General features: G+C 36.8%; 1 protein-coding gene across 1 annotated transcript; it reads left to right on the top strand.

Moving 5' to 3' along the window:
- On the top strand, nucleotides 1-22,629 carry LOC128993387 (isocitrate dehydrogenase [NADP], mitochondrial-like). Its single transcript, XM_054417262.1, has 9 exons — nucleotides 1-343; nucleotides 6,845-6,957; nucleotides 7,527-7,671; nucleotides 11,915-12,249; nucleotides 12,993-13,096; nucleotides 15,191-15,348; nucleotides 16,778-16,871; nucleotides 17,217-17,327; nucleotides 20,539-22,629. Exons 1-9 carry the CDS (start codon nucleotides 241-243, stop codon nucleotides 20,726-20,728), a joined length of 1,353 nt encoding a protein of 450 aa, XP_054273237.1. The 5' UTR covers nucleotides 1-240; the 3' UTR covers nucleotides 20,729-22,629.
- The last annotated feature ends 464 nt before the right edge of the window (nucleotides 22,630-23,093 follow it).

The raw sequence follows: 23,093 nt of genomic DNA, 5'->3' as shown, positions 1-23,093 counted from the left end.
ACCTGACAGTCCTATTCGAACTCGAACAACTGCGGTACTGCTTAGACCAGACCGGCATTCGTGGGATTTTTCATTGTTCGTTCCGTTTTTCTACTACTGTCAGTTGGTGCGTGGGTGATACTTTCTCAAAATATAGTTTACTCGTGTACGCTGTAATATTCGTCTTGATACATTATCCTTCAGTATTGTCACTAAGAAAAATAGTTTAAAACTATTTGTTATTTATTTCACTTGTTCAACATGGCTAGCTCGGTTACAAAAGTTTGCAAAGCAATTTCACAGGCGGCATCAAAATCATCCTCAACTGGCACAGTACCTCTGTTTGTATCAAGCCAACGAAAATGTAAGTATGCATTATTTATGTTCTTATAAAATTGTAAATCAAAGAAAACATTAAGAGAGAGATATAAAAAAAAATTACCAAGCCAATTCAGCCTAGACTTACTCATGATCACTGTTTTACCTGAAAACAATGGTGCAAACATTTTCTGCTGTCACAAAAGCTGAATAAACTACGATCGTTTGAATTTATTTTAATGTTGTAGGCTATTAGAAACGTTCTGCACATCAATATTTACACTCTAACAACTAAGTTAATACACCAAGTCACATTTATTGATTGATTGTAGGCTCTATGCCATTTTAAAGCAATTACCCTCACAACCCGCACTTTTAAACAGATAAATATCCCCGCCGCAGCAAACCTTCCACTTAAGCTAATTTTAATTTGTTTGAATTGATTTTTATTAAAGTCTGTATTTAAATTGCGTAACATTGGCCGGGTTTAACAAGTTACTGGTACCTAGGTTTGGAGCTACAAGGATACCTATTTAACTTTTATTAAAGTTTAATTTTTAAGTTAGTAAAATATTAATTAATAGCTTATTATAAATAAATAAGCTTAAAATAACTGAAATAAATTTGCCAAGTTTGATCAAAATATGTCTATAAACAAGCAAACTAATAAACATTTTAGGCTACAATAGGCTCTCCATAAATATAGCATGGGAATTTTAAATTAACAATTTTTCGAATGTTCTCCGTTAATGTAGGCCTACTAATAAATAGCCTAAGTCATAAGTCATTTATTTGGCCAGATTTACATTAATGCATTGGCTAAGTAAATAAAAATATAGGCTAGGCCTAACTTAAGTTAAATTTAAGTTAACTTAACTTAACCGTACAAAAACACTTTAATATAACTTATAGGCTACTAAAGTATTTTAGAGAGCGATTCATGATGGACTGCTGAATAGGCCATTGCAACTTACGCCTTGCAAGAGTTGGACAATGAACCCCTTTTTGTAACGTGACACGTCCGCCATGAAAAGTTTATATAGATATTTTTTATGGTGTTTAGTAAATATGTAACTTAAATAGAAATAACTTAAAACATGACGCAATCTATCCGACATGTCGGTCAACGATGTAGACGACAAGTATCAAGTAAGTAAGTAGGAATTCTCTAGTTTTTTAAGCTTTTTAAAAAGGTTTACTTAGAGATAAATCGGGAAAATTTGTGTTTTGAGGGCCAAAAATGAGAAAACCCAATTTTTACCCCGTAAAACCCTGTTCCCATGGTCATGTCGGCTCGCAAACTCATTCAAGTTTATCCCGCCTCACACCTCCAAACTAAATTTCTTCTAAAAATCGAACTAAAATTATCCTCCACATGGTTACCTAAGTTAGATAAGTTAACAGATTTTAGCCTTTAATTTGATAGGTTAGGTCAAGTCAAGATTTACACAGACCCCTAAACAAAATAAACTTCACAGAAACCTTCGACTACCTCATTAAATTAATTAGAATCTGCTGTGTTACTACTTCCATTGAATACGGTACCTACGGTACTTTGTTGGAGACGAACAATTCCTTGCCTCTCTAGGTTCCTTTGTGTTGGATAATTATTTTTGCCATTGAGTCATAAAATGACCCTTTTCTCCCTCTTTGGACGTTTCTGGCTGTTGGTTTAGTGGTTAAGTTCTGGCGCACATACTAGCTTAGGCCAGGACACACTTACCGGCGAAACTGCTGGACGCCGGATCCGGTGGAACCACCGGAGGTTGAGATCCAGAATATTTGTGAAAACTATTTTGCCGTAGCCGGCGACAATAGAGTGCAATGAACTCTGAATCAGTTGTACCTATCTTAGAAATAGTAGGCTATTGTCAAGACCTCAAAAGTTGGCCGTGCCGTGTTTGATCCACCACAGAAGGAAGAGGAAACACCGCCGAAGTATTTGTGTTCATCCAATTCGGGAGAACAGACGCCACATACTACACAGACAGCATTTTATACTCTATTTTTACAGTTGAGTAATGACAAAAATAAGTTTATAGGCCTAATCATTTTTGGATGTCTGTCCCCTCATTCGACGAGCTATTATCAAAGATTAGAGTGCAAATACAAGAACAAGACACGTACATGAGACACTGTATTTATCCGCAAGAGATGCAGCACAAATTTGTCTCCATCTGTCCCTCGTATTGTTTTTGTCTTTGTAAATTTCCAAAGCCCAAAAACCAACTTAGGTTTGAATGGTCAATGAGGTAAGGTAAGGTAAATTTCCAAAGATCTAGGCCCCTATCCCAAAGTTCTGGTTTCTCATGAACCTAACTAATAAGTAAATCCATATCAACATCGACCATGATGATGTAGAAAACTAAACACTCTAAAAATAAAAACTAAACTAAATACACCACTTGGACACTGCGCTAAAATCAAAAACAACCACCACCCTTGAGGGTTGAACCACGACTGAGGAGTGGGGGCAGCCGCAGTTCCGGCTGTTTCGCCGGTATGTGTATCTCCATAAGGTAGGCTACTAACCCCCGGGTGTGTGTGCTGGGCCGTTGAAACCGGCGGTCCGGGGAAGTAGAGAATATCCGACGGATTCGCCGGAGCATTTTCCCGCCGGACCGGCGGTTTTGCCGAACCGGAGAAGTGTGGCCTTCCCCATGCATTTCGGTGTATCTCAACTTGCTCCGGCGTCCGGCGGTTTTGCTAGTAAGTGTGTCCCTGGCCTTACCAATAATCTTATCAAGGATTTTTTAAGGTTCAAATCTTGCATTGATCGGTAGCCCCGCATTAAGTTAGTCAAGTGATGTAATCAATAATCCATTTGTTTTCAATTCATTTCATTTTTGTACTATCTTGAGATTCAGATCAACAGACCTAGTGCAAATGAAGCTAAGTTAATCTTACCCTGTTTTAGTTAGACTTGCCAAACACGTTTAAGTTCAAACCTTAGGTTTGATTGGGTAAAAAAAGTAAAATATCAAACCATCTAATTGGGGGGGGGGGGGGGGAATTATGAAATGCTGTTTATTTCAGCATTTTAATGCTGGCTTTGAGGATCTGGATTATTAGGGACAGAAGTTGTAACAATGTATTTGATTGGATTTGGAACAAAGGGGAAACCTTATGTTTTTATTGAAAACTCCTCCAACCTGATCCTGCATCCTGATCCTGATTAACTGATCCCTTATTCCTTCCAGGCTTCTAAGCTATTTACTATGCCAACCTACATTTAATGTTGAAACAGATTGTTTGGATATCTGTAAATTCTGATAAACTTAGCTTAATTTATTTCGTTTTCCGGACTAATTTGTTTTCCAAATGCTATTAATTTTAATGAATACAATTTTGGTTACCATTTAGGAAAAACAACTATAGAAAAAACTAGCGTAACTCATGCTTTTTTGTAAGATTTAGATACCATAGCGATTGTGTCATCTAATTACTACAGTACTGATAAGAGTTTGCAAAGCTGACTGAACGATTGTACTACCGGGGTCACGACGTGATAGTTACACACAGTCCAATGGGCACAGCTTCATTGACTTCCTGTTCCTGTTTTAGCAAACCATCCTAAAAAAGAAATACAAATAAATATATGTTGAGACAGGTAATGCTGTGTAGCCAATTAACACCCCTATGTCATTTAAACATAAACCTATATTTTTTCACTAGAACTGATTTATATTGTTGCACTGGTCCCATGCATATTCAACCATTCTTTTAAATTAGGCTAATATTAGTTACCGCATAATTAAAGTGAACCAACTATTACCTCTTGCCATTTGTATAAACTAAAGTATTAAATCTATGATTTAGAGTTTAAAATAGGTATACTTTAATGAGTGTTTGTTACAAAAATCATAAAAAACGTCAGAACATTATCCATCCAGTAAAACATACAGCCTACACCACTGGCAGGCAATCTTTGAAAAACTCTTAAAAAGGAAGGAAAAAAAGATATAGACCTACCATCTACATGTTTTCTTTTTCAAATAATAAAAAAAAACTTTTAGCCTACATGTTTATTTATTTATTCAAACGAATATCTCCATTTTATATGAAAATCAATTAGTACTGGTATTATTCCAATAAACAGATCATAAAAATTCATTGATTGAAAATGTGGTGGGACTGAAAAACCCTCCAAATAAGTATGTTTTGCTTTTAATTTATTAGGACAATATTGACCCATTTTTCACAAATCTCTTACATTATCAGCAATTATAGGTGATATCTGACATAGCCATGTGCAGGACAAGTGTGATATAATAGCAACAAGGTTTTATCATTTGAAGTCAATGCCATGATAAGAGACTGACCTTGGCTCAGTAATCTAATTTAACTTGGCAACTTTTGTAAATAAGTTCTAAATAACCCAAAAATACCAGTTAGGCAATTTTGTAGATTGGTTTTAAAAATAAAAAAAACTATTTTCATGGGTTGAACAAAGTATTATAACAAAGATGCGCCCTTCTCTTTATATTAGAGATTGGAGTGTCTGTCCTTTATGTGTTACCAAACCGGCCATCCGATCGTGATGAAACTCTTGAAAAAGTTGTTCTATACACCACCAAGAAGGTTTCTGTCCCATTCCCATTCTTAAAAACTCCCTTGGAGCTCCGCCCTAGTGGCTCTGAAGTTTCCATGTTTACCTTATGGGTATTACCTATCCTAAAAATTATTGGGATTACTTTTCCGAGTCAGTTTGGCTCTTCTATCTGACCGATTTTCATAGTTTTGGTCTTAAATTAAAGGTATGCACACATAGATCAAGCATCGTCATTCTATTATCTGACGCATATTTCGAGTTATGAGCAGGAGCAACTTCCTCTCTGTACATTTCTTATGAGAGTTAAATTTTGTTTTTCTTTTCCGAGTTTGTTTGGCTCTTCTACCCGACCGATTTTCATAAAATTTTTGTTTTAAATTTAAGGTATGCATACACAGATTTGCCATCAAGAATCATGATTTATTCATCTATTGTTGTCCATTTTACCGGTACCTACTGTATTAATTGACCAAAAACATTAATTTCATTATTCTTAAATTCTTGATTCAATTAAAGAGGTATTTCACCAGTTTTAATTACCTTATCCTATATGTTTTGGTCCAAGAACAATCAGTGAAATACCAGCTTTCATTTTTCTCTTTTAGCGAATTTCCCATGTAGGGAATAAGCTATTACCGTACTCATGGTAAGACCAGGACCCGGGACCGATTTACTTTTTTGTTTTGAGGTCCCTATAGGCCAAAAACACCATTCGTTCAAATCTATAAGTATAAAAGAGGATGTTTGTATATTTGTTTGGCAGTGATAAACTCAGACACCGCTGAACCGATTGCCACGAAACTTGGTACATACGTGTAGAATTTCATGGAATAGGTTTATACACCATCAATTTCGTGATCCGTCCAATCGGCTCCGCCCCAGTGGCTCTGGAGTTTCCCATGTTAACCTTATGAGAAATGGAATTAATGAATCTTAACAGCTGTAAACAAGTTGGTTCTGTTCTATGATGTTCAATAGCATTAAAGTTACAAGGATTACCAACAGGGTGCAGCACTATTATTTCTTTTACATTTATGACAACAGCTAATTTGCAACCAAAAGGTGAGTGAGCGTAGCGAACGAACTTCAAACTGGAGGCGAGTTAGCGTAGCGAACGAGCTAACCTGAAGGCAAGTGAGCGTAGCGAATGAGCTAATCTGAAGGCAAGTGAGCGCAGCGAACGAGCTCCAACCGAAAGGTGAGTGAGCGTAGCGAACGAGCTCCAACCTAAAGGTGAGTGAGCGTAGCGAACAAACTTCAACCAGGACGTGATTGAGCCATGCGAACGAGATCATCTTGAAAATTAAGAAGTTAAACGGGACAAAGCCCGCGGGTTACAGCTAGTACATATATATATATATATGTCCGTTAGTGCGATAACTCAAGCAAAAATGATCCGATTTTGATAAAATTTGATTCAAACGTTTAAACCTACATTTATTCGAACGAGACACCGAACCAGCATGATCGGACTATGGGAATGGGGGTTTATGGGGGGTTTTATGGGGTAAAAATAGGTTTATCACATTTTTGACCCTAAAACACAAAATTTCACAACTTATTTCCAAACCATTTTGTAGAGCATAAAAAAAACAAATAATTTAGTATATTGGCGCGTTATTATGCGCCTAATGGTTACGGAGAAAATTCCAAACAATTTTAAATTTAAAATTCCCACGTTATTTTATGGAGAATAAGTCAACTGTTGTAGTTTGATTGTTTATGAACACATTTTGACCAAATTTTGAAAATACATTCATTTGTTACTAAACTACAGTATTAACATTTTACAACAAAAAACACTGTTTTACCCTCCCTGTTGCAGCACTCTAAGTACTCGTTAAACTAATTCTATTTAAATAGGGAATAAATGTGATATTTTTAAGGAGACATTTTATTGTAAATCCAATCAGGCAAATGAAAAAATGCTAAGTCTGCAGGTTTGCTGTGGCGGGGGTATTTGGTACTGCAGTAACACCCGATTGTAAATTTCAGATGGAACCGGCCGCATTGAAGCCAAAAAGCCTGTTGTGGAGATGGACGGAGATGAAATGACCAGGATCATTTGGGCGAACATCAAGGAAAACCTCATCTTCCCTTATGTTAAGGTGTGTTACTTGTAGAGTCTAGTGTTTCGGAATTTAATAATTAGATAGAATAAAGAGTAGGCCACTGGCCCTTACCTAAGTACCTTAACGGTGACAATCATATTTTAGACTTCTTAGTTAACTAGATTTAATACATTATAGTTTCATTTTCAAGCCTTGTCCTCTTATACAAATATTTTAATGTATTGTCCCAACTCAAGCAATTTTAATTACGAGATTATGGCTTTGAAATGAAATAACAGTAAAATGTTTTGAAACTAGTCTCCTGAGACTGAAATAGCATTTTAGGCATTAAAAATATATGTCATAAATCAATTCTGGAAACAGTGTTGAATAAAATGGCAATAAATTTACCATAACCATTTAAAGGTTCTCCTTGTTGATTAAAATGTTATTGGTTCTATCTAGTGTTATTCATCCTTTGAAAACGTTTGTAGCCATATTTTACCTTAGAGTGAGTTTGAATACTGCTACAGATTGAAAGCTGAATAGGTTGAGCTCTTCTAAAATTGTAAATATTCAATTAATGAATTACGTTTCTTTTAAATGTTGTACCTTTTTTACTCTAGGTTGACTGTGAGTATTACGACCTGGGACTGCCTTACAGAGACGCCACCGATGATCAAGTTACTATTGATGCGGCCAACGCCATCAAGAAACACAACGTAGGCATCAAGTGTGCAACCATCACACCTGACGAGGCCCGTGTCGAAGGTACGTGTACAAATTTATGGTGAATGATTATGTCAGATGATATAAAAGATTATGTGATCACACGTCTCTAACTTTGATTCAAAATCATGAAAATTCATCCTCACTTGGTACAAGGTGTGGCAAAACTGATTAAGTAGATTCACTCGTAAAGTTCTCTGGCTGTCGAGGTGGTGGTCCATCACAATTTTGGCCTTGTTGTCATCTCATACCACTCATACCATTTAATTCAATATCATGGTTTTAACCAGAATACACAGAGGTTAATCAGCGTGTGCTTATTTCTAAAACTCTAAGTCATACACCAGCTCTTTGCTGGTTGGTTTTTTTGTCCAACGATACTATTTCGTGTGGAAACACAATACAAACATTGAAGAAAATGGTAGCACTCTCAAAACAGACGACGAAGATTAATGAGAACTGCAGAAAATGTTGAGTTAGAGCAGCAGAATTAGTTGAGTAGTCAGCAAGAGGTTGGCCAAATGCTTGTGCAAAATACTCCTGAAGCATATTTCAATACAAATTTCTGTGTTTTTCACAATCGGTCCATATTAGTTCTTGGGCACTTATAGTTTTGAAGGCCATGGATGTGAAGGCAATTAACATTTTAAAATTCTTCTCAAACTATGATCCGACATTCTTACTGCAACAGTATGCAAGATTATGGAAGATCTTGGCTACCGCTTAAACGCTGCTCTAACCAACACTTGCGGTGTTATCACTGATCTTCGTCATCCGTGTTTCTCAGTTTTGAGAGTTTTACCACTTTCTTCCAACTTTCTGACCAATCGTTTTATTTTGTGCACTAAGAACAGTGTCATTGAGCAGAAAAAACTGCTGGCTGAAAGCTTTTTGTGTTGCAATCACTGATGAAATTAAATGAAATGGAATAAAAATGAAATGAAAAATGTCTTTATTTAAGAGGCAAAGTTAGGACTTGTAAGTCCTCTCTACCACTTAACCTCTAAAACATAAATAAAAACTTATTCACTCATATAAGTAAATTTAAATAATCTAAAGTAGGCCTAATCCAAAGTAATACATTAAATGAATAAACATGAAGAAATTAAGTTTTGTTAAGAAAAAAATCCCAGTCACACAAGCCGCCAACAACCTCTCACACTAGCGCCATAGACTCACTCACGCCTGCTGCTCAATATATAATAGATTTAATCTCTGCCCCAAACCACGCACGGTTTCCTATGGATTTGATATGGTCAGGAAGAGAATTCCACATTTGAATTGCAGATACCAAGAAGGATTTGCTAAAAACTGTTGACCGGCGAATTGGTGTAGATAGTGAGAGCTTCTATGAGTGGCACGGGTGCTGATGTCAGAAATAAAATGGAAGTTGTCTAGTAAATAAAAATAATTGAGAATTTTACTATTGATAATGGAGTGTAGAAGACGGAGGGTGTGAAATTCCCGAAGTTCATTTAACTTCATCATCAATGAAAGCAGATTGAAATAGGGAGTTACCATGGTCATATCGCCTAAGGCCAAACATGAATCTGATACAGGAATTCTGCGCTCGCTGAAGTCTACTAGAAACTTCATTTATGTCATTGATCACCACATCACAGTAGTTGAAATAAGTCAAGATGAGAGTTTTTACTAACATGATTTTCAAGTTCAGTGGAAGGTAGTCTGCATAACGTTTGATAGTGTGAATAGCTCCAAAGACCCTGTTACAAGTGGAGATGGCTTGGTCAGACCAATTCAAATGTTTGTTCATTATGAGTCCTAAGTTTATCACTTTGTCGCAGTAGGTGAGATCCTTTCCGTCGAAGCTAAATCGTGGTGCAGTGAGTAAGTTGATTTTAGTCATTAGTCTGGGGTAACCAACAATCATTGCATGTGTTTTGTCAATGTTGAGTTTAAGTCCGTTGTTTGTGGCCCAGTGAGTTATCAATTCAACGTAAAAATTTGCACTGATCTTGAAAATCAAAATTTACACTGATGTGTAGTTTTGGAAATACGCACACGCTGCATAAAGATGATGGCGACTAAAATAGTACAAATTACAATTTAAACATCTTTGCCACCAAGACTGATAATTGAATATAATATAATAGGTTACGTACCTTATTCCGTCTTCAGTCTTAACTTAGTCAATGCTGGATGACTAGTTTCGGGAACAAAGTCCCATTATCAAATCCTTATTTAAAACATCAATTGAATATGGTCAAATATCCGACGTAAGTCTTCATCAATGTATACATGTAGGTTGACGACACATAAAGTTCACACATTTTACATAAATATAGTTACAAAAACAATTACGATAGGCCGGCCACATTGAGTACGGGACAAACCGACGCAGGTTACACGGCGGACACGACAGAACTATCCATTGTCCAGTTGGTGACATTGACCTTGGGGGAGGGGGTACGTCAGCTGATAAAGACGTCTAGTAGCTCTGATGTCAATGTTTTCAATTCTATCAAATAAAATATTTGAACCATAGTTTAGTTTTTCATTCAAAACGTCTTGAGAGGATTTTTTATTGGCTTTATAAATTTCAAGACTTTCTAAGACGTTCATGAGCGGACCTTTACTGCATTTGTGCAAGATTTGTAAATTATCTTGGCAACTGTTTACATTGTGATTGGCATTTACTAGATGTTCTGCAAATTTGGATCGTTGTAATGACAGTTTAGGTTTATGTAGGTGTTCTTTAAATCTGGTATTAAAGGAGCGTCCCGATTGGCCTATGTATAATTTGGAGCAATCATTACAAGATAGTTTGTAAACACCTGTGCCATTTAAATCATTATCATTTTGTTTACGGTTGGACTGGCTCAAATGACGTTCTAGCTTGTTTGATGTTTTACTAGCTAAGGTGATTTGATGTTTTTTCAATTCATTTTTTAACGTATAGTGTAGGTTGGCTCCAAATTCGACGGATACAAAGTTGCTGGGTATATCAATTTGTTTACCAATTTTGCGCTTTTGTTTGTCAACTATCTTATCGATAATACTGCTGGGGTAACCATTGCTAACAGCTATATATTTCAGAATGAGGTACTCTGAGTTGTAGTCTTCTGGGGACAATGGGATTTTTAACATTCTGTTTACAAAACTGTTGTAAGCTGCCATTTTGTGAGCTTGGGGATGATTAGATGAGGCATGAATGGTGTGGTCAGTAGTCGTAGGCTTCCTGTAGATTTTGAATTTTATTATGTCATTATCTTTCGTGAGCGTTAAATCCAGGAAGTTTAAAGATTGGTTCATTTCGATTTCCAGTGTAAACTTTAAGTTAGAGGATATGTTATTTAAATAATTATTCAGAAGCTGCAGTTGTCTGGAGTTGCCTTTAAAAATTAAAAATATGATGTTTTAAAGTTTGATGTTTTAAATAAGGATTTGATAATGGGACTTTGTTCCCGAAACTAGTCATCCAGCATTGACTAAGTTAAGACTGAAGACGGAATAAGGTACGTAACCTATTATATTATATACAAATTACAAGACCAAAAGAGTACCACCTTCACACCTAGAGTAATAATACGTTTTGCCACACCCTGTCCTTATCTTAAAATTGACAAACCTCAATGATGAGTAAGATAAATAAAGTAAAAATGTTAATCGTAAATTAAATTTTGACCTAGAGAATGTTGCCAAAAACAGTAGGAGGATAACTGGGTATTTATGATCCTTCAGATTAATTGATTTGGAGTTTATGATGATGTTTTGATAGAAGCCGATACAGTTCAGTTGAAAGGTACAGTAAACAGTATACAGTTAAAAAGTATAGCCTTTGAGTTGTTAAAAATGTGCAGTTGAAATGAAAGGTATCCAGTTTGTAACAAATTTAAGGTGCATCATATCATATTAAATATCATAACAAACATAAACCAAGATTTAGTTCAATCTCTAGTTTTAAACTTAAGATACAATTCACACTTAACAAGTTGTCATCTACAAAGTAATTACCTCAGTAAATACTTTTTTGGAATTAAATATCATATTCTGCTTTCTCTTTGAGTTCAAAGCAATTTATAAACTTATACTATATTTGTATCCTAGGCCATATTTAGTTCAATGATATACAATAATTGTATTAAAAGTCAAAGGTTCAGTTTAATTCTTTAAAACGGCGACACTAGGGGAGAAAAGGCAAAGTGAATTGTAAAATAAACTAATTCGATAAAGGTATAATATTTTCATATTCCTCTCATATGACCCACTTACTTATACTCAATAAGCATAAAACATATCTTTAACTAACCATTTAATTTTCCAGAATTCAAGTTGAAGAAGATGTGGCTCTCGCCTAACGGTACGATCCGTAACATCCTGGGCGGTACAGTGTTCCGAGAGCCAATCATGTGCAAGACAATCCCGCGGCTGGTGCCGGGTTGGACCAATCCCATCGTGATCGGCCGTCACGCCTTCGGAGACCAGTACAAAGCTACTGACACAGTCATCAGCGGCCCCGGCAAGCTGGAGCTGGTGTTCACTGGCAAAGATGGCAAAACCGTTACCAACACTGTGTATGAGTTCAAGAGTCCGGGCGTGGCTCTGGCTATGTACAACACGGACGAGAGTGTTGCCGCCTTCGCTCACTCCAGCTTCCAGGCGAGTTAATAGTAGCCTATAGTATGTTAGTTTATACATTAGAGGTTAGCAAATCTCATATTTGCAACAAATATGAATTATTTATTGCTTTTAGTTCTTGAGTATGTTTGTACATTATGAGGTTCTGCTCTATGGGGATAAGCAAAACCGGTGGACCACATAGTATTAATTTAAAATCGCAACTGTTTATGTTATTCAAAGACTTTACAAACATTTAGCTATGAATATAGTTGCCCCCGATTATTTTGCTAACTAACCTCTTTCTCTCATTAATTTAAATATTTTTTCACCCTTGAACTTAAGACCTGTATTTGCTTCAGAAAAGAAATTTGTTTTGCAATATTCTACTAAATTTCAAAACCATTTTGAGATATGAGCAATTAAATCTATTAGTATTATCAGTTTTTAGTTCCTTGTTAAGATTGCTTGTAATTATTTGAAGTAATCACTTCGTGCTGATGGTTGGTCAATTATTATAGCAATTATAACTGATAATATCCCTTAATTATCTGAACACTCAATGATTTAAATTGGTCTAGAAATAAATTTATTAGGCCTAGAGGAGATAAACAAAGCTCACTCTTTCAATAAGTAAATCACAAACTATCAAATATAATTTTAAACGATTAGATAATATTACAGTTTTGAGTTTAGTCTGTAGCATTAATTATGTTTGGATAAGCTCATTTCCTGGTGGTGTTAATGCAAATTTGAAGTTTCCTAATTGGTTTTCATCTTTGTAGGTAGCGTTGGGCAAGAAGTGGCCCCTCTATCTGTCAACCAAGAACACCATCTTGAAAAAATACGATGGAAGGTTCAAAGACATTTTTCAGGAAATTTATGAGAAGTAAGTACATGTGTAGGCCTATACTCACCTTTTACTCGTACTCGTTCACTCGTAGTAAAATTATACGTGAAAAAGAACTAAAAAAAACAATCCAAATTAGCGTGTGCATTCCGACGAACTATAAAACCAGTGTTTTAAATTTCAACACCATTTTTGTAGGGCATGTCCAACTTAATTTAAACTTTGTAGAATTGTTTTTCTCTTCTACAGGAAATGTAATGTAGAAGTTGTATGATTTCAATAAACATACATAGAATTGAAAATGTAATTCTACGAGACATAGTCATAAGTGATCCAGATATTGATAGCAAAATCATTTGCAGTTAATGCTAGCTGAATCATTATACTTCGTTCACAAAATATAGGTGGTTTCAGGGGGGAAAAATCTATCCCCTTTACCTTTAAAAGAATAGCTCAACAGTTGGGGTTTGCCAAAACGTCTATCAGCTGCAATATATAGGAAAAAAAAGTACAGTAGACCCCCTCTTAACCGACCCTAATGGGACCGGACCTAGGTCGGATAACTCAAAAGGTCGGTTAAAACGGGCAATCCCTAAAATCATGACATAATGAAGTGCTATTCATTTGGAATTATATTATAATTCCAAATGAATAGCACTTCATAATTATATAATCATTATTTTGAAGTCATACTTAAAATATTTATAGAATAAACTTTTCTTATCTCCTTTTTCGTATTGATAGAAAAGTCACAAATAAAAACAAAACACGGTTAAGTCAAATAGGCTTACTTTCAGTGGAATGTATTATAATACTACACAAGAGTCAATAAAAATTCCTATTTTAATAACTTTAGTACTGTAACGTACTAATTGCTGCTTTCCAAATCCATCGTAAAACAGTACAGAACCGTTTGTCGAATTTAAAGATACAAGTAACCATTTTGTTACAAGACAGGATGTTTATTTATATCCTCTCACTGGGGGCTCGAGGCACAAAAACTATCTTGACCTTGGAGTTGTTAACCCCCCTTCCCTGCCCTCCCTACAAGTTGCGTTGTTTGTTTACTCCAGCGATAAGATAATCAGTTTTCAAAATCGTAACGCACTTTGTGATGTTATAAATTTGCCGTACAGATAACAAATCAGATCAGATGTGCTCGCGCTACGAACCATGATGACAAACACTGACAATAGGCTATGCTATATTTTTTGTGATCAATACAATATAACTTATCTTAGTCATATCCTGTGGAGATTAGTGTAGGTATGGTTCAGTTCTCATCGCCCAGTGTGGGAGCGGAAATGCCGAGATTCCTAGAAAGCGGCGGTTAAACCGAACTGCTCTGAAAGCAAGGTCGGTTAAAACAAACTGTATTATTTTACGATCGAAGGCAGATAATCCGATTATCGGTTAATACGAGGTCGGTTAAGAGGGGGTCTACTGTAGTGGGGAAACTTCCCTCAAATTGCTTAAAGTTTTTGAATGGACTATATTGTATCAGCATGTGTTATAGAATAAGAGTTTTTGCAATCAATGGTTAATAACAGAACCACAAGGGTTGCGGCAAATTGTTAGCAGAATCTTAAGTGTTGTATCGATTACTAGGATCATAAATGTGATGCAATTAACACTGATCACTGATCAACTGATCAATGAATATTTTTTCTGACCGATGAGAATGCATTTTTAATTAATTGTCTGGGTGGCTGTTGGTGCTTGTCTTAAAATCTGAAGGTTTGCTGGTTCGATTCCAAGCGAGATAGTTACTTGACCTAGATGTCATTTGACCTTGAGCTATCAGTTAAGTAATAAGACCAAGGTTTGGACCATTCTCTTACAAAAACATTTACAAATCCCATGCCGTAGATAACATAAACAAGTTTAATTGTGTATCAGCAGTTAACAAAGAAACGCTAGATGCTAAGGCAGTGGCGTTGATAATTTTGCAAAATTAATTGGTGACATATACTGTGCTAGAGCAATAGAGTTTTATCAAACTGTTACTTTAGGCCTTATTTTTCAAAGACTAGAAACCAAGTCTGAACATAACTATATGTTCAGTAATCAAAAACAAATACCCATGTATACGAAAATTACAGTACAAAAATGCTAAGTAAATCCATGTTGCAGGGAGTACAAGGCCAGTTTTGAGAAGATTGGCATCTGGTATGAGCATCGTCTGATTGATGACATGGTGGCTCAGGCGCTCAAGTCTAACGGAGGTTTTGTATGGAGCTGCAAAAACTACGACGGAGACGTACAATCAGACATTGTAGCTCAGGGCTACGGTGAGTGACTATAGACTAACACAAGTAGACTTCTTGTCCCATTGTAAAATCTGGAGCTGGTTTTTAGGCTCGTTTAACATCCAACCCGACTTCTAACCGGCGCCAGCAAGGGTGCACTGTTCACATTTCGCCGACAACGGCACTTTAGCAGTTGTACTCCAGCTTTTGAAACGTGTCCTAGGTATAGAAATGGAACATAATAGAGAAACTGCAATGTTACTTTGAAGTTTAGACGTTAGACTCCCGCAGTCACGGAAACGTCATCGTCGTCATGCTCGATCGTGGCAATAGACATAGACATATTTTATTTGCACATAACATTCTTTACAAGTGTTGGTACATATAGAATAGGTGCATTGTCAGAGTTAAATTATCAGAATATAAAAAATATAATAAAAGATAATGTAAATTAACAAAATTTAATAATAAAACTATTCTAAACTAAAGAGGTATTATGAAAATCTGCAATTAAATAAAAGGCTCTGGCAATAGCGGTTTCCGATCGTGCGATCTTCGTTGAAGTGTTTTTTAAGTGTTTTTATTGTTAGCATTCCAGTAATCCGGCATTTTCACTAATCCGGCAATATCACGGTCCTATATCTGCCAGATTACTGAGAGTACTGTACAAACAACAGAACTAAAAGTACACCTGGTACAGACGACAGGTGCTGGTTGTATGTGAATTGGGCCATTATACCCACTGCTCCAGCCGGCTCGTTTACCCGTCACTGGCAGCCGGCCTTCGCCAAAGGGGACACCCAGCATCCCTCGACTAGTAGCCTACACGGCAGCCGGGTTAGTGAATAACAACCATATATGAACGGTCCGATATACTTCTTCACCCCACTGTCAGTTAAACGGCACTAGACAGCCCGTTAGATGAGAAACAGACCTTATGATTGGTTCATGTTGGTGATGTTGAGAGCTACTGTCGACAAAATTGTGTCCAATAAATATGCATAAATAGGTTCCTACGTTTATATGATTTAGAACATTGCACTAGAGCAACTAGGCCAGTACTTGATGTCTTGTTGGTTCATTTGAAGGTCTTCAACGGTGATTGAATAAATTTATCACATAAAAACACTAAAACGAGAAAAAACGCTGGGGATAGGCAGGGCACGACGTTATCAGACAGAAGTTAACTAGTATGGTAAGTAACTAGTTTGGAGACATCCGATGACTATTGGTAACCTTTGACTGTTAATGGACATTCCATCCCTATGTTAAAATTAACACCGGTTTTTTTAATCATAATGATTGTAGTTGATGTGAGCCACCGACAGAGATTGCTGATGTAAATTACTAATTTCTGTTGATTGTTGAATACACAAACATTTTTACTAAGTACACTGATAGGATGACTTATTAAGCTATAGAGTCTTTTATGCCACATCAACTATCTTTTACTGAGTGATTGTTTTAACAGGATCTCTGGGCCTGATGACCTCGGTACTCATGTGTCCGGATGGTAAGACGATAGAGTCAGAGGCAGCTCACGGCACTGTCACCAGACATTACCGGTAAATATAGTAAATATAAGTTAGTTAACATTCTGAAACAGTACAAGTATCATCAATGTATTAACAGCATCACACTGTTTGTTTTAGATAGCAGGATTTTCTCAAACAATTTTTTTAATTTCTCAAAAGTGAATATGTTAGTCCCGTAAAACTGAGGAAACATTAACTCTACTTAACCTAAACAGACAATAACAGTAACATTTCAGAACCAACGTCATAATAAATTTTTAAAACTATGTAGTATTAATTTGTATTGACCTCTCTGTTAAATCAAGAGTACCAACCAAGGTAATCACAATTCTTGTCAATTAAAAAGTGCCTAATTTGTGTTTTTCCCCTTAACAGTCAACACCAACAAGGCAAGGCCACGTCTACCAACCCGATAGCTTCCATCTTCGCCTGGACAAGAGGCCTAGAGCACCGAGCCAAGCTTGACAGCACTCCAGACCTGGCCAAGTGAGTTCATCTTGTTAGGTTGGCATTGTAATACCAGGCTAGTAGTTGATTAGGTGCCCTAATTGTATACAGGATGGCAAAAAAGTTTCAGAATGGTTAAATATAAAATATATATATATATATTACAGAAAGCTACAAAACTGGCACAAAGTTACTGGGCATAAAAATAATATTAACACATCATTCACTATTCAGTGATACGCTACTCTTCAGGGGGACAGCCCTAAAGGAGTCAGAAGAAAATCTTAAATGTAAGCATAGGTTTATATGCACATCAAATTAGAGGTCTTTGTTAGTAAAATACAATGCTTGTTGTCAACTTTACCACTGAGGGCGCCTCATCATAGAATGTAGAATGTAGACGTAGTTCTCATTGGATGACTGAGAATTCAGTCTTTGTTAGGCCGGGCGCACACCTGATGCGGCACGGCACGGCACGGCGTGACGTTTTGCCTTAAGGCGCCTTATGCGACTAGATTTCTATTATTTCAAATGGGGGTGCCGCACACATCATTGGGCACGGCAAGGCAAGGCAAAAGAACGCCATACGGCGCTTTGTTCTGCCTTTTCAATTTTCGTCTTTTGGGCAAAAGGCTTGAGGCAAAACGATGTGCGCATGCGCGAGTATCGACACCACGTTCAGCGCATTGACAGCCCCTACCAAAATCAGTGTGCACTTTCAACGATTAGTAACTATGATTTTTTCCGGATCTGCTCGTAGTTCTGCAATGAATGGTTTCAAGTTCCTTTTTTGGTTGATGGGATGCACCCACGATTCTCTGTTAGGGAGATCATCCATTACATTCATTAGGTACCATCATCCTACTAATATTATAAATGAGAAAGTTTGGATGTATGGATGTATGTTTGTGACAAGTGAACGCATTAACCACTGGATGGATTTTGCTGAAATTTGGCATGATGATAGCTCACATTCCCGATTAACATATAGGCATATTCTTACCTCAAAAATCCTTTCGGGCTCCGCCCCAGTGGCTCTATAGTTCCCCATGTTAACCTTATGAGTATTCATATTAAAAGGGAATTAAATAATTTAGTCAGTTGTTTCAACTAAAAAGTTGATTCTATGATATGCAAAAGCATTAAAAACTTACAAGGATTACCAACAGGGTGCAGCACTATTATTTTTTTTTATCTATGACAACAGCTAATTTGCAACCAAAAGGTGAGTGAGCGTAGCGAACGAACTTCGTCCTGGAGGCGAGTTAGCGTAGCGAACGAGCTAACCTGAAGGCAAGTGAGCGCAGCGAACGAGCTCTAACCTAAAGGTGAGTGAGCGTAGCGAACGAACTTCAACCAAGACGTGATTGAGCCATGCGAACGAACTTCAACCAGGACGTGATTGAGCCATGCGAACGAGCTCACTTATGAAGTAAAACGGGGCAAAGCCCGCGGGTACAGCTAGTTGACTATATAAACACAACAGTCAATGGTACCATATAGCAGCGATGGCAGCAGCCTCTTCTTCGCCTTCTGCATCCATTCTCACAAAATGTGTGGTACAAAGTGTCACAAAATGTACAAACAACCTCATAACACACAGTATCTCACTTTACTGAAACCATGGGATCGACCATGTGGGTGCTCAAGTCGCCTTGCCGTGCCGTGCCGTATGCATATCAAATCTCCATCGGGCACGGCAAGGCGAGGCAAAGACATCTCGCCTCGCCTTGCCGTGCCGTGCTGTATCAGGTGTGCGGCCGGCCTTATCGTTAAAGTGTACTAAAGCCCCGTTCACACGGGGCGAGTTTACAAGCTACACGCCGGCTTTTTTACACGCAGCTAGTAAAATAGCTCAGTGTGAACGACGTACTCGCTCAAAAGCTGCTTGTAAAAAAGCTCTGGAAAAAGTTGACGGTGCCGCTACTTTACACGCCAACTCGCCAGCTTTTGCGCGAGTAGGCGTGTAAAGTAGCCCAGTGTGAACACAGTTGCTTGTGCTTGTGCGCTTGTTACTCAAAGATGTTGGAGGATTTGGTTCAAGCCAGCTACTGAGCGAGTGGAAAAAGCGTCGTGTGAACGACTACAAGCGCACTCGCCGACTCGCCGGCGTCTTTCTCCACGTCGGCGAGTTGGCGAGTGGACAAGCTCCGTGTGAACGAATACAAGCACACTCGCCAAATCGCCGGCTTCTTACACGCTGGCGTGTAGCTTGTAAACTCGCCCCGTGTGAACGAGGCTTTACTTTAGAGAAGAGGCCGAGACTTTGATTAGACCAAACCATACTTGACTGACTAAAAATCCTTGACCCTTCGACCCCCCCTCACCTTCTAATTGTCTTCTTTTGATTGAAACTGGCTTTAGTTGTCGTCGACATTCTCACAACGCATTTAAGTTTTCTTTCAAATAATTAAGGCTAAAATATTCATTCCCATATTCAGTTTTTTGCCCTTTAAATTACGTAGACTGATAACAACCAGGTCTACGCAGACACCTGCCCATATAGGTCTATCCCATAAGTATGGCAGATTCATCTGACAATGAATTTTGTACAAGTTAATCTTGCTCTCTGTTTTATTTATCTTTCTGTAATGAAATTGGGATAAATAAACGTATTTAATTTTTATTTCCTTTAAAATAAAGAGATAATTTCTAGTTTCTAGTTGGGTCCGTTTTTTAGTTTTGTTAGTTAACTAATGTTTAATACAATTTTACAAATTTTACTTTGTTTTCACTAATATGGCACATCCTCTAGCGACATTGAGAGGTACCATCTGATAATCCGGGATATCAGAGTAATTTGGCATGGGGCCTTGACCGAGCCAGATTATCGGAAGACCACTCTAACAGATACAGACGACAGATAAGTAAGGTACAGAGGAAAGACTCAATGGTGCACTAAGGTTTTCAGCACTAGTTGCTGGTGCCTAGGACAAAGTCCATCACCACCCCCATACAACTGACCCCCCTTGCATCTGCTACAACTTTCACTTTCAGTGGAGGAAGTTCCTGTGGCCTGTATGATAGGCATTTCTGCACAGTGCTCTTCCTCTGGCTCGAGCTCTTTCTTGCTTGTCACAGGTATTCTAGCACTACACACTAGAGGTGAAAGCGTACAATCATCCCTTACACAAGTTTCCTTTGTACCTTACTTCTCTGTGTTCAGACATTACGGGGGCCACTAGCCAATACAGAATCCATCATAGTGTTGTTACAAATACAAAATTTTGATAAAACATTTTATTCGTAGATTCGCCACAGCGCTGGAAGAGTCATGTGTTGAAACTGTAGACTCTGGTAAGATGACCAAAGACTTGGCAGGTTGTATCCATGGACTGCCTAACGTCAAGGAAGGCATGTACCTACACACCGAGGACTTCCTGGCTGCCATCAAGGAGTCACTCGACAAGAAACTGAAGGCCAGAGGCATCGTCAACTAGACATTCCACACGTCTCCTGGGTTGTAAGCGTAACTCACCCCTGTTTAAGTAAGTTGTGAGAATCGTTGAATTAACTTTAGCTTTTGCTTACTTTGTGACTTAGGTCTTTAATTTATTTACTTGCAACATAAATTGTAATTGTATTACTATTCCGTAAAATATTTCTTTACCGGAAGAGTGTAGTTGTTCCCTCCCAAATCGATCGAAGTTGGACAAACACACATTTTGGATGAGTAACATATGATATTTTTCCGTACTGCCCTAACCTGACAATAAAAACTGACAAAATCTGTTATATTTTCCCACCAACTCAAGGACTTAATAATCATCACTCACAACCTCTCTTAGAGGTTATGTTTCCATTGATAACCACTCACTGCCATTAAAATATTATACTATTTACTATAAAACTGCAAAATTGAGTATACAAAGTTAATTAAATAACGACTTAAAAATGTAGTTGTTGTAAATCATTTATCTTATAACTGGTGCAATAATTACAAGGCCATCTTGTTGCCATCCAGAACGTTAGACTGAAAATTAAAAATGTTCAATTAAGTAGAAGATATGGAAACTTATTATTCTTGTAAGTTTGATTGTGATTGTGTTGAACGATTGTGGTGCTATTTTGTGCTAAGTTTCTCAAAATGAAATCATACAATTTGCACAAACAGTATACTGTTTTTTTTAACTGACTGAGGCAGTTTTTTTCAAACTCTCACTCTCATGCCAATGTCCAATTTTGTACAAACTTTGTCAAACCGCATTTAGTGGATAAGTCATGTTAACTGTAAATTTATCTTTAGACAAATTCTTCTAAATGGTAATACAAAATTACCTAAATTTTAAGGGCCTTATTTTAACATTTTTTGGTAGTGGTGTTGTGCCTTATAGCCCAAGGAGCGTGAACTTTATTTAACATGCACTTGTCAGTGATATAATAACTTACATCGGTTTTAAAACCGGTGACTTTGTGTTTAAGGCCAGTAAAAAATCTAGGGGTGGACTATTTTGAAAATAAGTTAAGATTTAACACACAAACCAAGTTAATTGTATATTTGTCCACTTCTAGAAACTATTGTTGAGCTTAGATAAGTAAGTTTTATGTTAATTTAAGTTTAAATGTACTTCAGTCAAGTTGCCAAGAAAGTTTTCTTTTCTTGTGAGACTTATATTTTGTGCAAGAGAAAAGATTAAAATTAATTGTGAATTAATTTTGTGAAGACTGATCATGTTTCTACTTAAAAGCTTGTTGTTCCTGTGTTAGCAAATTTTACTATCGAGTTTTTTCATCCAATATTTATTAAAATTGTTTAGGTAAATGATGGGAATATTTATTCTGGCATCGTTCTTACTTAACCACTGCTTCTTTATTTTCATTTCAAATGAATCAGAGTCAGAACCATTCTAACTTATGTGAAAGAAGTGGAATAATTCATCATCAATATTTTGTATTGATTGCACTCTTTTATACCTGGTATTTAAATTTTTTTATTGAGTTTGTTGAATGTTGAGATGCTGTTTTGTTTTTATTTTTGGCTTTTCGTGTTTGATTCTTGTTTTGCGTTTTCATCAGCTTCATATTATGTTCATACATTATGACTATTTCTGTATATTTTGTCATATCTATATTTTAACTTTGCTCACATTTTTGTTGATTTTTATATATTCTTTATATACATATTTCATATATAAATATTTCTTACCAATTTATCAAGAGTTTTAGAATTATCAAATCATCATTAATTTTGTTTTAACAAATTCTGAAAGTTATGAATTATGAGATTTTGTTGGAGAATAATAGTCTTCTCACACAAATATTTATGACTGATTGTTGTGCCATTGTTGTAAAGAATGTGATTGAATAGACTGATGTGAAATAAAAATTTATTTTAAACAAACTTTTGTATATTTATCAACCCTCTAGGATTTTACCATCCCATCATCATTATATGCATTGTACATTGTAACTTACATGTTTGGTCCCAGATATGTTTCCAGATTGTAGAGTTTTTAATTTTTTTAATTTGTTCAATGCGGCTGCGCATTGGCAGGCCACTGCCAGGCACAAACGAGAGGCATATACTGCGTCCCAGTTGTTGTGGGAGTAGTTTTACAACAAGAACCCAACATATAGCAGCACTAAACAATACTGCTAGCCGGCCCTCAACATTGCCAAATGGAGGGAAAAAGCAAGTGTGAAGTACCTGGATACACCATCAAAAAGTACCGCAAAAAAGCGGTACAATTCAAGCACAATTTTGAGGTTAGGTTCCTTCTACAATGCTTCAGTACATTCATTATCGTTATTTCTATTGCATTTCATTGGATCCAAGCCTAAACCCTAGACTACAATATTTTTTTA

This window comes from Macrosteles quadrilineatus, unplaced genomic scaffold (genome assembly GCF_028750875.1).
Source record: "Macrosteles quadrilineatus isolate MER2022 unplaced genomic scaffold, UCM_ALF_1.0 Scaffold_4__1_contigs__length_99947679, whole genome shotgun sequence".
In the NCBI taxonomy this organism is placed as follows: domain Eukaryota; kingdom Metazoa; phylum Arthropoda; class Insecta; order Hemiptera; family Cicadellidae; genus Macrosteles; species Macrosteles quadrilineatus.
Note: the sequence above shows the minus strand (reverse complement) of the source record. Positions and strands in the feature narration are given on the sequence as shown.

What these genes read in the sequence shown, in the direction of transcription:
- LOC128993387 (XM_054417262.1), top strand. Translation starts at nt 241, where the DNA reads ATGGCTAGCTCGGTTACAAAAGTTTGCAAAGCAATTTCACAGGCGGCA. An exon ending in TCATCTTCCCTTATGTTAAG is followed by an intron (nt 6,958 to 7,526) that starts GTGTGTTACTTG and finishes TTTTTACTCTAG; the next exon opens with GTTGACTGTGAGTATTACGA. An exon ending in TTTCAGGAAATTTATGAGAA is followed by an intron (nt 13,097 to 15,190) that starts GTAAGTACATGT and finishes TCCATGTTGCAG; the next exon opens with GGAGTACAAGGCCAGTTTTG.